Source organism: Quercus suber, unplaced genomic scaffold (genome assembly GCF_002906115.3).
Source record: "Quercus suber isolate HL8 unplaced genomic scaffold, Cork oak 2.0 scaffold_16, whole genome shotgun sequence".
Taxonomy (NCBI): domain Eukaryota; kingdom Viridiplantae; phylum Streptophyta; class Magnoliopsida; order Fagales; family Fagaceae; genus Quercus; species Quercus suber.
In genome coordinates, this window is record NW_027069481.1 from 1453471 (window position 1) to 1469410 (window position 15940).

The window sequence follows — 15940 nt, forward strand, 5'->3', positions numbered from 1 at the left end:
CTGAAAAGTAAAGAATAGGAGTGAAACAAAGAATTACAAAGGAAGTAGGGCCGACCGAGCCCATATGCATTGGATAGGGGCAGGACCCAACCAGGGGTTAAAGTCGTGGCTGCTGGAATGATATATGCGTCAGACAAAGCCTAAAGCCCAATTTGATCGTGACCCCACCTGACTCATGAGACTAGAGACAGTTTAGACGGGGGGACAAATTGGATAAGATAAGCGCCGTTAATTAGGACTAATTATAGTATATAGTATTAGTGTGTGTATATATATATATATATATATAGATCCAGTGGGAAACAAAGGTAGTCAAATTGTCAAAATAATACAGTCACCTATATTCATCAAAAGTTCACAACAAAATATACTTCTCTGCCGCCTCGTGAGAATTCCGGTTATTATATAGTTAATCAAGATGTATCTTGTGAAGCTAGTTTATAAAGTCATAATCTCATGTCTTCTCAAAAAAAAAAAAAAAAAAAAAAAAAAAAAAAACACTCACTCTCTCGTGTATGTTTGTTGGAAAGTTTCTCTTTTTTTTTTTTTTTTTTTTTTCATATTTTGATCTAAGTTGTGAGTTTTGTGGTAAAGAAAGTACAATGTAAAGCATAAACCATGTCTAACATTTGCCTATATGAAGTACAAACAGTTCATTTAGAGTGCTATACTCATGTCAGGTACGTATTGAACTCTTGACACTCATTAGACATTTTTGTATGTGAGTCCTAGCTAGCTGTGTTATTTTTTAAAAGTTAAAAAAAAAAAAAAATGCAAAACACAACTAGGACACACGAGAACGAGAGGAATTAGATGCCCTTTCACAAAACAAAGAAAACATTTATGCTCTGAATAATAATATTGCTTAACTATATATAAAAATATATTTAATAATTAATTAATATACGTATCCTCGTCATACTCATGTTTTATTTTTTTAAGAATTGTCATATCACTGTATCGTACTTGTGCACATATGGCCCATTTCAGTGCAAGCGATTCCTAGACATTCACATTGGGTAATGCATATTCCCTACAAATACAAACTAGATAATATTGTTCATCAAAAAAAAAAAAAACATTTGCAGATGTGCTACAGTGATAGCAGATGTGCTGTGGTAATATGTAATTTTTCTTTTTCTCTCTTTCTCTTTCTTGGTTTGGCTGCAATTTTGTTACTGGTGTTTATAATAAATAGTATTATTTTAGTATGATAAATTGCAAAATAAAAAATGAGATATAGAATATGTTGTAAAAGTGATTATGTAAAATAAATAAAATGACTTTTTTGGTGATGTAAAATGTTTTTTTTTTTTTTCATAACTGTTTTTACATGATTTGTTGTAATTTGTATACAATAAAAGTGATGTATGATATTACTCTTAAATTATGACTCATCACCAATCAAATTATAAGATGTTAAAATAGTTTTTTTTTGTATTTTTTGGTAAACATTGTTAAAATAGTTCTTTGTCTAGCATTGCACTTAACGACGGCATGGGACAATTAATAATCAAGAACCGGATTTTTGGGCATTACTCCTTTCACCTAATCACTTCAGAGAAAGAGCAAATCAAAGGAAAGAAAGGAGACCATTTAAGCCCTACAGGAAAAACATATATAGCTTGGAATACACTATTTCAGTCCAATTGTTTGAGCTGAGTAAACATCAATAGCCTCTCGTGAAGTCGTGCTCATGCATTTTCTCCACTCCTTTTAAATGGTCGTAAATCCATATATAGTCATAACTGCTACGAATTAATGAGGGTGACAACATGGCCAATACAACACAATTAACCCATTTTTTCTAAACCCTTGATAGCCTCCCATGGCTGACCAGCACTTGAATCTGTATACCATTTCTGCATTTTACGTGCTATATTGGCTAACTTGTAGAAGTAAAATACAACCTGCACTCTAGTCTAAGGAGGTGGCTATATTGTATTTGTATATATATTTTTCAAAACAACAATCTTTTTCTATCATTTGTAGAAAATTCAGCATGTTTCTTGAGATCGATGTTCTACTTCATATAAAAATCTCACTTGGATATTCACGGTGGGCTTATTATTTCTTGAACCTCAGAATGCCAAGTAGCTGTTTTCACGGTGGGCCCATTTCATATTGAAATTTATGATAGCAGTTGAACCATATTCATATGGTTTTTTGATACAGTTTCGGAAGTTGAAGCCAAGTTCAACTATCCCTCGAGAATCCAATGTCGGCAGTTGCTCGCTTTAATTAAATTAGTTAAGTGTTTTAATTTGTGGGCCAGAACATATTTGGTCAATAGACGATAGACCAGAAGAAATACGAATTGAAGATTGACCTTTTTGAGGATACCATACTAAAAAACAACACGGGTTCAAATTGAAAAGCTAACCAAAGTGGACTAATCCAATATGAATGTTAATGATTGGATTGCTAATTATTTGGGTTACCAGATCTTGACTCAGTTGAATTACCTTTTATCATTATTCAATACATAGTAACGTAGGTTTTGGTTAATTCCTACTAACTTGGTTTTTGTTTTGTTTTTTGGTTTTTTTTTTTTCTTAGATTGTTTTGGTCCAGACCATTTGTAGGGGAAATGTCTATTGCACACACTTACTTACATATACAATACACATACCCAGTTTTTTAAACCTAAATGATGATTTCAAATCACAATTTTTTGTGCAAAAGTGGTGAGTGAGTGTGTAAATTATACATTGCTCTTGCTGTAAACAAGTTATTTCTTTATTTATCTTGTATCTATTTGGAGGTTTATTAATTATTTCAGTTGTTTTGATCCCATGATATGTAATATCAAGATATCATGTTCATATAAAACCGATCACTAATTGGTGAGATAAAAAATTTTGAAAAAAAAATGTTCATAAAAGAGATAGTTAAAATCACAATGTTATGATTTGCAAGTGTTCGGTTAAGAGCTTTGCAATTCAATTGGTTAGTACTCTTTGGTATTTCTAATAGAGATATCTATGGTTCAAATCTTCCCACCCTCAATTATCAAATTATCTATATAAATAAATAAATAAATAAAGGATTCATGTGTGTTTGTGGGGTTAAACATTATTATCTCATTAAATTATGTGAATTAATAAAACGTGGACTACAAACCCACACATAATCGAGGGTGATTATAGAATACTCTAAATGCACAATATAAACATACTCTCTCTCATCTCACATAATAGTAGATCCTACTAATTAAATTCCGGGTAAAACTCTCATTTTTTTTAATCTTTTTCTTTTGTAAAGGGAACCCAATATTTATTTGAAAGAAGGTTACACATTTAATGTGTTTTTTGAGTATTCTATGATTTTCTATAAAGAGTTGAAGGAGATTCTTCCAATGGGTTTGGGAAAAAAAAAAAAAAAACCTTATCCTATGGATAACATTAGGAGATTCTTCCAATGGGTTTGGGAAAAAAAAAAAAAAAACCTTATCCTATGGATAACATATAATTTAGAAGCTTTTATTTTCCTTTTATTTATTTATTTATTTTTATTATAATTTTTTTCTAAGAATTTCAACTTATGGCGTCCACTCCTAATCATCAGACCAGATTGAACTCCAGATCTCTTATTCAACTATCAGAAATTTTATCAATTGAGCTAACTGAAACCCACATTTAAAAAAAAAAAATTTATTTATAACAAGAAGCTTTTATTTTCCTCCTCTAACATTGAGCATGTGCCAAAAGATATATTGATTTGAATGGTTTACTTCTAACATCCAAAGTATCAACAAAATGATAAAAAATTATTAGCGTAAGCAAGAATGGCGGGACAATATGTGCGTTTAGATACCGCTTATTTTGCTGAAAACTGAAAACAATAAAAAATCATTTTTTTGGTTACTGTTTACTTTTAAAATTACTGTTCATATGCCCGATTGCACTATTCATGTCCCATGAACAGTGCAAGAGGCGTTGAGATTTAAAAAAAAAAAAAAGGGTTGAAACGCAAAACTCATAAAACGTGGACGTGAGACGCACAAAACAAACAGACACGTGTTTAGAGTACTATTAAGGGATGAATCCAAAATGTATTTTGATGATTGAAATGATGAGGATTAATCTGTCGGTTTGTATAGATATACATTGCTGAATTTCTGACCGTAATAATATATTTAAATGACCGTGGTATATTTTATATAGAATTATTATTGATGGTGAATTAAAAAATTGAACCAACTTTAATTCATCCATAAGAGTCGTCCAAATCAAAAAGGTTATCCTAACATAAGAAGGTCGTCCATAGGCATAAGGGTCGTCCGTCAGGAAAGCGCCTGGACCCACATTATGTTATGAAAAAAAAAAAAAAAAAATTACTGGTCATTTGATTTGGAATATTCTCTTAGGATTAATGAGAACCTTTTCAAGATTCCTAAGCATTCTTATTTTTTGTTACAAAAGTCCCAAGTGCATCTTATTTTGAAAAAATCTCTCTTTTATGGGAATATAAATTATTTTTTAAAAGAGTAAATTTACTTACACAACTTATTTCTCAAAAAATTTCACAAATAGTAATGCAGTAAGTTGTGATTATTGGATGAAAAAGTGAAAATAAAATGCATTTTTTTAAAAAAGCAAAAAAGTATCAATAAAGTGCATCGCAAAACATATTGTTGGGCACAATGGAATTTATCAATCTTTTCTTTTATTCTTCTTTGTTTTTCTTTTGGAGTTGAGGCAACTAATTACTATGAATCTATCGGCCATGCAACTTTTTTACTGCATCAAGTTACAATCAGTGCTATGGATGTAAGGGTCGTCAATGGGCTGGGCTACGATGGCTTGGCCCATTTTTTACTTTTTCTGTGGGCTTAATGGGCCGTTGATTGGTCAATGGCTTGGGCTCAGGTGAGCCAAAAGGGAAAACCCTAGCTCATATCCCTGCTCATGGGCAATTGCCATTTTATTTTTAATAGACTAGCTTGCTAAATGGTAATTGCCCATGAGCAATATCAATGATATTGAGTAAGGTTGTACCCTTAGGTTACAACCAATTTTGTAGTTAAACTTTGTCCAATATATATTTAGTAAACATAATTTAACATAATCTCTTTAAGTATCCTAGTTGTTAGGTGTCTGGCCTTAAAGTTTTCCTCTCTCAACTCTCAAGTTCAACCCCACATCTCCTAATTATTTTGTTATAAATGATGGGATGGGCAACAAGCCAAGTTATTGGGCCAACCCAATGAGAGCCCATGGGAAAAAAAAAAATCAACCCACCTCACTGGACTAATGGTCTCAACAGTTCCATACATTGTTTTAAAAATTAGACTAGATCAACCGATTCAATTGGTTGAACCAAGAGTCAGACCTAGAATTGGTATGGTCAAAATCGAGAAAATTGGTCAAAAACTATGTTAAACTAAGAACCGATCCTTTTTTTGGTTCTTTGACCGGGTTGGTTTTAAAACCATAATTCCGTGCCAAGGCATGGGTTATCTAGTGACCATTATGCAGATGATTGTTAACAAGTGCCCCTAATTAGGCATTTTAAGTAAAAGTAGCAAAAGTGCCCTTAATTAGGCATTTTAAAGAAAAGTAGGTCAACTACGTTGGATTTCTCATCCCTAAGGAATTCATTAATCATTTTTTGATACAAGATAGAATTTCTATTCTAACCTAATATAAATATATATATGTGTGTGTGTGTGTGTGTGAAACTACCTCCTGGAGACTTAAATCTAGGTCCTTACCTCCTACACCCCACAAACATTTATACCTGTAGAGTGATCACCACACCAGGGGTGCGCAGTAGTAGGCATTCATTAATCCTGACCCTTATAAGATTAGGAACAGCTGTGGTTATGGGATGTTGTACATTTAATTTTTGCCAATTAACCCTAGCTCTTTCCCCCACACCTCACAAGCATTTATACTTCTGAAGTGACAACCGCATCAAAGGTGTGCAATGGTAAGCATTCATTAGTCTTGACCCTTATAGGATTAGGAACAACTGTGATTATGAGATGTTGTACATTTAATTTTTGCCAATTATTATATTACTACTCTAAAATGAGTCTAAATTTTTTGTCTCACTTTTCTTGCTCCACTCTATATTCCACCAATAAATACTTACCACGTGTTCATCTAATTAATTAAATACTACTATTAATTAATAACTGTAATATTAATAAGTTAATAATGATAGTATTTAATTTTTTAAGTGAACACGTGGTAAGTATTTATTGGTAGAGTATAGAGTAGAGCAGAAAAAGTGGGATAGAAGATTTAGACTCCTCCTAAATGACATGCGCTCGTGCATATCTCTTGCAATGCTAAAAAAAACAGAGGTAGGTGACATATTGACAAGGAAATTAATGACATACCCAAAAAAGAAAAGGAATTTAATGCAAACAAATTAATAAATACTAAATAGGAGTGATCACAAATTTTTCATATCTGTTTTAAGTAAAAAAATTGTTGTTTTGACTTTTAACGCATAATACTCTCGTATTTTTTATTTATAAGTAATATTACAGTTACAAACTATTTTATAATATTTTTATAAAATATTATTGTGGCCAAATTTTTATTAGTTTTATCTAGGCCTACAAGTAATATTACTTTTCTATTTACTAATAACTACTTACTACATCAACAGTTTTTAAAATTTTTTGTAAAAAAATTTGTATCTCTAGCATTACACTTTCTCCGTTATGATGCATGTTCATAAAAGATCTTGAGTTTGTAAGCCTGAAATTAATTAGCCATTGATAATTTAATATTGCAAATCAGCCGAAAATAGGGGATACTGATAAGCTGTATGGATAAGACGTGCTTTTATTTTCTTTCAAAAAATAAGTGTCTTGTTAACAATATCGAAAATATGTAATTTATCACGAGTACTGCTATAGACACAAACTGATTTATAATATTTTTATAAATTATTGATGTTACTATAATAATTTTCAAATAATTATTAGTAAATATAAATGTAACATTAATGGTGAACTTATATTAGAACTAATAAAAATTTATCACATCAATAATTTATAAAAATATTATAAAATACTTTGTGTCAGTCGGATTAATCATTTATCATAGCTTTGTGCCTTCGAGCTTCCGGTGTTTCCATAAGGAAAAAGCTTTGTTCTATACGGTGTGTTTTAGCCTGAAAAAGTAATTTAAAGTCACGGTTTTTTTAGTTATAAAAACGCCAGTGGATTTGTCTTCGTTTTGAACGTTCTATTTATTTTTGCCTTCACTCCACGGTTCCCATACGCATAAAACCAAGACAGAGCCACGTAAGCTATGACATTCGCTGTTTCAATTCCTCTATAAATACCCCATTCCGGTCATCACACATTCACACTTCTTACAGAATCTCACATTGCTCCCAACTCCGGAGAAGAAGAAAGAAAGTCGGATTTGGCCTACGCAACTTCTTTCTTCTTCCCATTCTTTTTACTTCTCTTAAATTTCTCTTCCTTCTTTCTATCTCTTCTTGTTATAGTCATTGAGTTTTAATGGCTCAATTAACAACATTATTGATGTCCCTGTTAACCCTTTTTCTATCAACACCAGGTAAATAACTTAGAAACTAATAACAAATTAGCAACAATTGCATAACATTGTTCTTTATAGACAAAAATGGGCAGGGGCAATATTCCACCGGATGTGAACAGAGTAGCATTTTACTTGAATTAGTGTCTTTTATGTAAGTGTGTGACCATAGTGGCACCTTAACATTAAAACATGCCAAATTCTAACAAAGTTATTTTCTTTTCTTTTCATTTACAGGAGTGATTTCAACGACTTTTACCATATTAAACAAGTGCGATTACACAGTATGGCCAGGCATTCAATCCAACGCAGGAATAGCTTCACTTCCAACCACAGGCTTCGCTCTGCAGAAGGATGAGTCCAAAACAATCACTGCACCAGCCTCATGGGGCGGTCGATTCTGGGGCCGAACCCATTGTTCCCAAGACTCCACAGGCAAATTCTCCTGCGTCACAGCTGATTGCAGCACCGGCAAAGTTGAGTGTGCAGGAAACAACGCTCTGCCCCGGCAACTCTAGCCGAGTTCACGCTCGATGGTTATGGCGGTCTAGATTTCTTCGATGTTAGCTTGGTCGATGGCTACAACCTCCCTATGCTTGTGGTGCCTCAGGGTGGGAAAGGTCAGAATTGTTCAACCATTGGCTGCGTGAGCGACCTTAACGAGTCTTGCCCTTCGGAGCTTAAGGTTACGAGCACCGCCGACGGGGTGAGAGCGTCGCGTGTAAAAGCGCGTGCGCTGCATTAGACCAAGATCAGTACTGTTGTAGAGGCGCGTATGGCTCACCCAACACTTGTAAGCCTTCAACGTACTCTCAGATCTTTAAGACCGCGTGCCCACACGCGTACAGTTATGCTTACGACGACAAGACCAGTACCTTCACTTGTGGCTCCTCGCCGGATTACACCATCACCTTCTGCCCCACCCCAAACACTAGGTAAATTTACTTTAATCTTTTTAGCCGCGCCGGAGATACATAAATTGACACAACTTTCTATCATAATTCGTTACATGTTAAGTTGTAATTGATAAAACTGTGTCTCTATATAATCCACCATCACACTTTTATCAATCACAATTCAACACATGCCGAGTTATTGTGTCAATTTATATGTCCTGACATTACTTTTAAAAATCACAAACACAAATAAACAGGTATGACATAACAATACAAGCCATTTTATAAAATTTATAACTCGTTAATATGCCACAAGTATAATAAAATACTATTTTGTAGAAAAAAAAATGTGTTTTTTTTTTAATTATATATATAATTTTTATTTTAAAAATCTAATTTATAAGTGAATAAATTAATTTTAAAATTAATATGAAAGTGTCTTATTTTTAAGCAATATTTTAGTAGGAATTATAATTATATTTTTACCAAATTATTCTTTAATTTTGTCTCTACTTAAACATAAGAATGTAAAAATATCTTTTACTAAAAAATGAAGAATTTAACCTGTAATAGTACAAGGTCATAAGGACTGAGCCGAATTTTTAAAAACTTATAACAGGAGATACGACATTATTTCCGCTCACCTTAATTTTCCGTACATTCTAGCTATTATCTCCCTAATACAGCCAATATTTTTTGTCTTTCTCGCGTAACGGTAAAGGGTATTTTTGTCTTAAAAAGTTAAGACTGCCAACTTGAACGTTGGGCTCGTAAAAAAAAAAATTGAACGTTGGGGTTACTGTTTTGTTTTATCCCCATGTTACTGCCTAACTTTAACAACAGCTTTTGTTTTTGGTAGCGCAACTTTTCATGTTGACACTACTTGAGAGATCTGAATAGCATATCACACACTATATCACACACATTTTTTTTTTTTTGATAGGACACACATGTTTTTATTATTATTTATTTTTCACAAATCACATCACAATTCACAACACGTTATTTAAATAAATCATGCTAATTATTATGCCAGTAGAGTCTCCCACGGCCGTATTTGCCGACCTGGTTTTGCTCGTCTTTGTCAATAAATTCGGCAACCAAGACACAGACTCACACGGAGAACATGGATCATAATAAATCATAATTAGTATGGGTGTTACTTAACTTGCTTTCTTGAAAAGAATTTCAATTATGTTCCGCAACATGCTTTGTTTGTTGGGTGATCGTTGCAACTTCTCGTTGTTCAATTGTCAAACCCAACCCTTTCTAACACAGAATATATTTGGTCAGTAGTCAATTGTCGTAAACAACTTTGCCTAACAATCCATCACTACCCATGATACAGTCTTATTAACAACAATCATCAAAATGTCAAAGCTCAAATCGAATCAAATGAAAAAAGAAAAGTGGGGCAAATACTTTGCTGTTAAAATACCTTTTTTTTTTACTTGCCCAAAAGATAACGATACCTCTTTAATACTAGGGTCCCCATATTAATAATGCAATGTCCATTTTTCAGGAATCTCATCTCCTTGTCTCAAAAATATTATAAATTATGTGATGCAACAATTATCTCCTACTCCTACCCACACATGCATAGCGCATTACATAAAAAATATCACCGTTATTCCCCGAATCTCTATAACCTGAAAAGGTGGTCCAGTCTTTTAATGCCAAACCGCCATATGGCGTTTGCGCAAACTCCAAGCCTATCATCACCACAGATTTTTTGTAACGGATAGCTATCAAAACACGACACAATTCTTGAAACTCGATTTTTTAGTGTTTACGTTTACTAACATTAAAATTGTTTTGTTTTTTTTTCTCTGCAGCCAAAAAGCTTCACAAGAGCAAGGCACGCAAACTCCCACTACAACGACAAGCTCACCGACCATCAACAGCACAATGATCTACGAAGGCGCAGAATTTGATCAAAGTGGAGGTACCCACGTGTTCGGATCCAAAGCCATTGCGGGTTTTGTCAGCATCACAGTGGCAATCTGGCGGTTTTCGCAACTCTTCTAATTTTTCTTTAGCTAGCCTTTTTTTTCATTTGTTAGGCCCAAAACATGACCTATAACTTTATAGCCCAAACAAGGATGGTATTAAAGGTAGTGGGCCCCCTACTGGTTTTGTTCTTATTATGGGCAATGTGACCTGGATAGGGCCCACACAAAGTTGGCCATGGTGATGTGGTGGTGAGTCAGTATTGATGGTATAGCTTACTCACCAGCACAGATACTCGGAGGACATTCAATGTGAAAGAAAGTGAAAGAGAGTAGTACTGCACGAATAGAACTTTATTAGGCGAAAGAAATTAATTCTTTTGATATATCATTCAATTTTTTAGATAAGGGAGGGGTGGGTGTTGGGTAAAGGGTCTATATTTTATGTAACCACCTCATTTTGGTGCTCAAATATTATTGAATTTTTTAGTTTTGCGATTTTGTCTACTGTGTTGATCTTTTTGATGTCATGTTACTCCGCATATTCTGTCCATTTATAATTCCATACATGAATAAAGAAAGCGTAATAAGAAGGTACGTACTGGAAAATTAACAACATTAAATTTAGAGTAAGGATAATATAAACAATCACTGTGTATGTTAGAGGTGGAAGATGATTATTGAAAGTAACAAATGAGCGATTATTGTATGAAATTATATTCCCCCCGGTGGAAATTTTTTTTTCTTTTTTTGTCTTTTTTTCTTTTTTCTTTTTTTCTTATATAAGTTTTTGTTTTTTGTTTTTTGTTTTTTTGTTTTTAAAGAAACTTCTATAAGTTAATATTTATAAGTTATAATGGCTAACAATGAGGGAGGCTTTGTTGTTTGTACCCTAATATCATGGAAACACCACGAAATTTTATTAAGGAAAATGTTTTGCTACATACAACAATAGTTGCCGCATACAAAGATATGTGACAACAAAAAGAAAGGGATATGGGTCCAAGTATTTGGTCATGTGCATTAAACATGACCCTTGAACATAGTCCATTTCTTTTTGCTACCACACATACCGATGCAGTAAAACATTTCTCTTTTATTAATTACTTGTATAGATGCATGATACAATTGTCGGTTTATTTTTTGACTTATTTAAAATTTTCAACCATATTGGAATGAGTCTAATCCAATATATATATATATATATATAATAAAATGTAAAACTTTATTTACACAAGACTTCAATGAAAGGAGTGGTGTTCAGTCAAAAAAAGAGAGAAAGGAGTTGTGTTATATGGTCTTATTATCTTATAGATCATTTTGGGATTATGATTGTAGCCAAGCTTGAGGACTAATTTAGTAATTTTTACTAAGGAGAGAATTCAATAAATACAATAATTATGCTGACAAACTTTTCAAAAAAAAAAAACTCTCTCTTTTTATCTATCTGTCGTCCTCCATTTCATTTTCTACCCACGTTTGAAAAATGTATTGTGAAAAGAGAACTGCCTCATCCCAAAGTACCTTTTGGTTTTAATTTTCTTGTACCAAACAATTGAGAATACCTTACTCCCCCTCTGCCTTTTCTCCCTCCCCACTCTATACACCCTATATAGATAAATAAGGAACTTAAAATAAATTTTTTGAAAAAATCATAAAATTTTGGGGAGAATTAAATTCACCGTAAGCTTTCGGTGAGTAATAAGTTGTACTGTATGCTACATAATTTGGATACTACAGTAGGACTTGAAGATAGTAGGTGTAGCACTAGATAATACATAATAGTAATAGGCTGCGAACTTTTATGTATTTAACAATTTTTTGACTTGGTTAAAAATATTTATTGCTTGTTGAACTTGAAACTCGAATCTATTTCCTCTTTGAACGGGCGTGCTTCTTGTACGTGAAGAAGTATCGTTCCTTGTAAAAGCATCAGTATTAGTGGTGCTAAAAAGTTAAATTGTTATTTATTGCACCACTAACTACAAAAATGAGAGCACATTGATTAAATTAAATGTATATATTTTAGCTTCTTAACTACACTGTAACTCAAAAATAAAAAAAAATAAAAAATATTTTATTTATGTGATCACACTGATGAAGAATATTTAAATAATTTTTTTTCTTTTTCTCTTTTATTGCTGGGTAGCTTGCCAACTACTTAGTGGTATTTTTGTCAATTACTTAAGCTATGGTGTGTAAGTGAGTGTTTGGATTCACGTTTCCTCACGTTCGCATTTTTATTTATTTATATTTTCTAGCGTGTATAAATAGTAATTGCATTGTTTATGCACATGAATTTATTGTGCAGGAAATAAAATGCACTGTTTATATACTGTTCATAAGTTCCACGGCACTATTTACATATTTAAAAATTCTTTTACTATAATATTTTTAATTTTCAGTAAAATAAACTGTATCTAAACAAATTCATATATATTTTAAATATTAGATGATTACAATTTGTGAACACCAGTACGAATTAAAAATAAAATAAAATTTAGGCGCTAGTGCTAGTGGTATAGGATTGGACCGATTGTTGCTAGTAATTATTACCAACTTCTCTAGTTTGTAAGCAACAAGCCAACATCCAGTTGCCTAACGATTTGAGGGACTTTTAAATTTTAGTTGTAATAAAAATGAAATAATACTCATCTGTTTTTGATTATTTTTTTTTAAATAATATATTAGGGACTAATTAGCTTTATAAATTAGGGCTAAAATATTATCTTGTTTTAAAAAATAACAAGACTTAAGTTGGATTTTCAGATTTTTTTTTTTTTAATAATATTTTTAAAAAGAGGGTAGGCCTAAACTGTCTGCCCAAGGCCCTAAATCTCATGAGCCAACTGATCACTTGAAGGGCACACTCACGGATGGTTTTGATTAACTTCTTGATTCGTATTAAGTGGCAGCTTTTGTAGTCTCATCTGTTGGTGACTGATCGATAGTCGGTTCATTATCAATTCAAATTTACACTCTCAGTTGACCTGTGACTTTTTTTAAATAGAAAGAGTTGTTTAAAGCTCTAGAGCATTCACATCAGTCCGTGTATTTTTTTTTTTACACTAAAAACTACTTTTTCTATTTTACACATCTCTTTTACAAATACCCACATCAATTCATCTATTTTATCACCACTTTTATTTAAATAATCAATTTTTCTATTTTTTATTATTTCCTCAACTACCTTCTTATAGGCGCGCTCTCTCTCTCAGCTCATTTTTTCTCACCATCATTTTTTCTGATCTTTCTCTCTCTCTCTCTCTCTCTCTCTCTCTCTCTCTCTCTCAGCCCATCTCCCTACCCATAACCCATCTCAATACCCACGAGCTCCGCTGCGCAGCTCCGATCCGCAGCTCCACACAAGCTCCGCGCGCGCAGCTCCGATCCGCAGCTCCGCAGCTCCGATCCAAGCTCCCACGAGCTCGCTGCGCAGCTCCGATCCAAGCTCCGCTGCGCAGCTCCGATCCGATCCGCAGCTCCGATCCAAGCTCCCACGAGCTCCGATCCAAAGCTCGCTCCGCAGCTCCGATCCGAGCTCCCACGAGCTCCGATCCGCAACTCCGCACCACCACTCCGCTCCGCAGCTCCGATCCAAGCTCCCAGAGCGCCGATCCAAGCACGCCGATCGGTTTGGATTTTGTTTGTGGGTTATTTTGTGGTGTTGTGGGTTATTTTGTTGTTGGTTTTGTGGTGGTTGATTTTTTATTTTGTCTGTGGAAGTGTGTATCGGAGGAAGAAGATGATGAGGGTTGGTTGAGCAGATGGAGAAGAGAGAGAAAAAAGAGCGAAATAAAATATTAAAATAATCTATACATGAGCTACAGTAACCGTGTATATATACACGGTTACTGTAGCTCATGGAAATTTTTAGATGAATTTACACGGTTTTACACAATCTGATGTGGGAGGATTTTTGGCCAAAATGTGTAAAATGAGGAAAATTTTGTATTATACATGATTATCCATATGCTGATGTGAATGCTCTAAGTACTTAACTATTTTATCGGGTATATATGTAGCCCTGCATCCCACCTAACCATGTATTACAAAGGAGATTGGCCCTTTGTAGTCCCTTGAGGGTGGCCAAAGTTGGTGGTTAGAGATTTTGAACCTCATTGATTTTATGTAACCTTAAAAACCATTACTATTAGGCAGTGGCAGCTTTAGGACTTTTTTTTTAAGGGTCAATAATAGCGGAGCCAGGAATTTGTTGGTAGGGGATAAGCAAATAAAAAATAAGATGAATAATTTTTCTTGTTTTGTTTGTTTTTCTGTATATACATTTTCCACGTTATATACAATACAATTATATTGTACTATATCATTTAGCAAAAAAAAAAAATATATATATATATATATACATATTGTACTATAGTCTAAAAAGTTACTGTGGGGGTAAAAGCCTAGAGTTATGTAATGGGCTTAAGGCCCTAATCGAAGACTAGGGCGTGTCCGAAGAGGAGAAAGTGATTGAGAAAAATCCAGGTGGGAAAAATATACCTGGAAATGAGCGAAGAGTACAGTCCGAAGAGAGCGTCAGTGGTCCGAAGAGTATGATCTCCTCGGATACGAAGATTCTCGGTCAAGCAAGTACCTCAGTGGTTCAAGTGGCCTTCCCGACGTTCCAATAATGAGGATAAACTTCAAGCACGTATGGAATGATAAGAACGGATAAATATCTGGAGAAAAAGCTGATACCACCACATTAAATGCACTGCAGCAACTTTTCTGGCCGCATTAATGTGGAGAAGACTCCTGAACAGTGCACTCTCAACCACCACCACTCACGGAAAACCAAAGAAGAGGCCTGATGGGATATATACTCAAGTAGATGCTTAGATGACTAACAAGTTACAATCAAGATGATCCAAAAGACACTATATAATGTAAAAGATCTCCTATAAGAAAAGGGGGGGGGAATAGAGAGTGGAGAAAGGAGAGAAACTGTAGTATAAAAGATTGTTAGAGTTCAAAAACAAGATTCTAATTGATAAACTATCTCCTCGAATGTTTATTCAGTAAGGCTTTATGAGTGTTTTTATATTTATTTATTTTTGAATCTCATGCTAGTCGTTGTTTAATTCCTATCCAACCTAGTTCTTTCACCCACCTTCTACAAATTCATTGTCTTGGATTCATTGGGTTCAGACTCCAGATCTTTTGGGCTTGGGCCACAAATCTTGACCCTATAGTAACTAATAGTTTAAAGATCGTTAAAACAACAATCATTGGACGCATAAATAAATAGAATTAAATAACTAATCGTACATTTTTAACAAATTAATAATAACTTATTATATTTATAAGTTATATCAATTGAATAAAAAAATATAGAATAAATAAGAAGAGTAACACACTTAGGAGTAGGGTTGAGAGTGTTAAATTACTGATTGTTCTAAAAGTTTAAACTATTAGGATATGGTTCATTTAACCACATACTTCTATCAGAGAGTAAGCGTGAAACTAAGAAAATATTACTCTAGTAATAATTTTTTTGCTTTTGAAGTGTATGGTTAAAACTTGGTCACTCTCTTTGAATTGGAATAAGCAATAAAATATTTCT

At 33.5% G+C, this 15940-nt stretch overlaps 1 protein-coding gene across 1 annotated transcript; it reads left to right on the forward strand.

The window, feature by feature from the left end:
- Nucleotides 1–7282: 7282 nt before the first annotated feature.
- On the forward strand, nt 7283–10872 carry LOC112025504 (thaumatin-like protein 1b). The gene is given in 5 exon segments (XM_024058180.2): nt 7283–7547; nt 7764–8027; nt 8030–8233; nt 8236–8461; nt 10258–10872. Coding segments are annotated over 5 exon segments (945 nt in total). The 5' UTR covers nt 7283–7489; the 3' UTR covers nt 10451–10872.
- Nucleotides 10873–15940: the final 5068 nt, after the last annotated feature.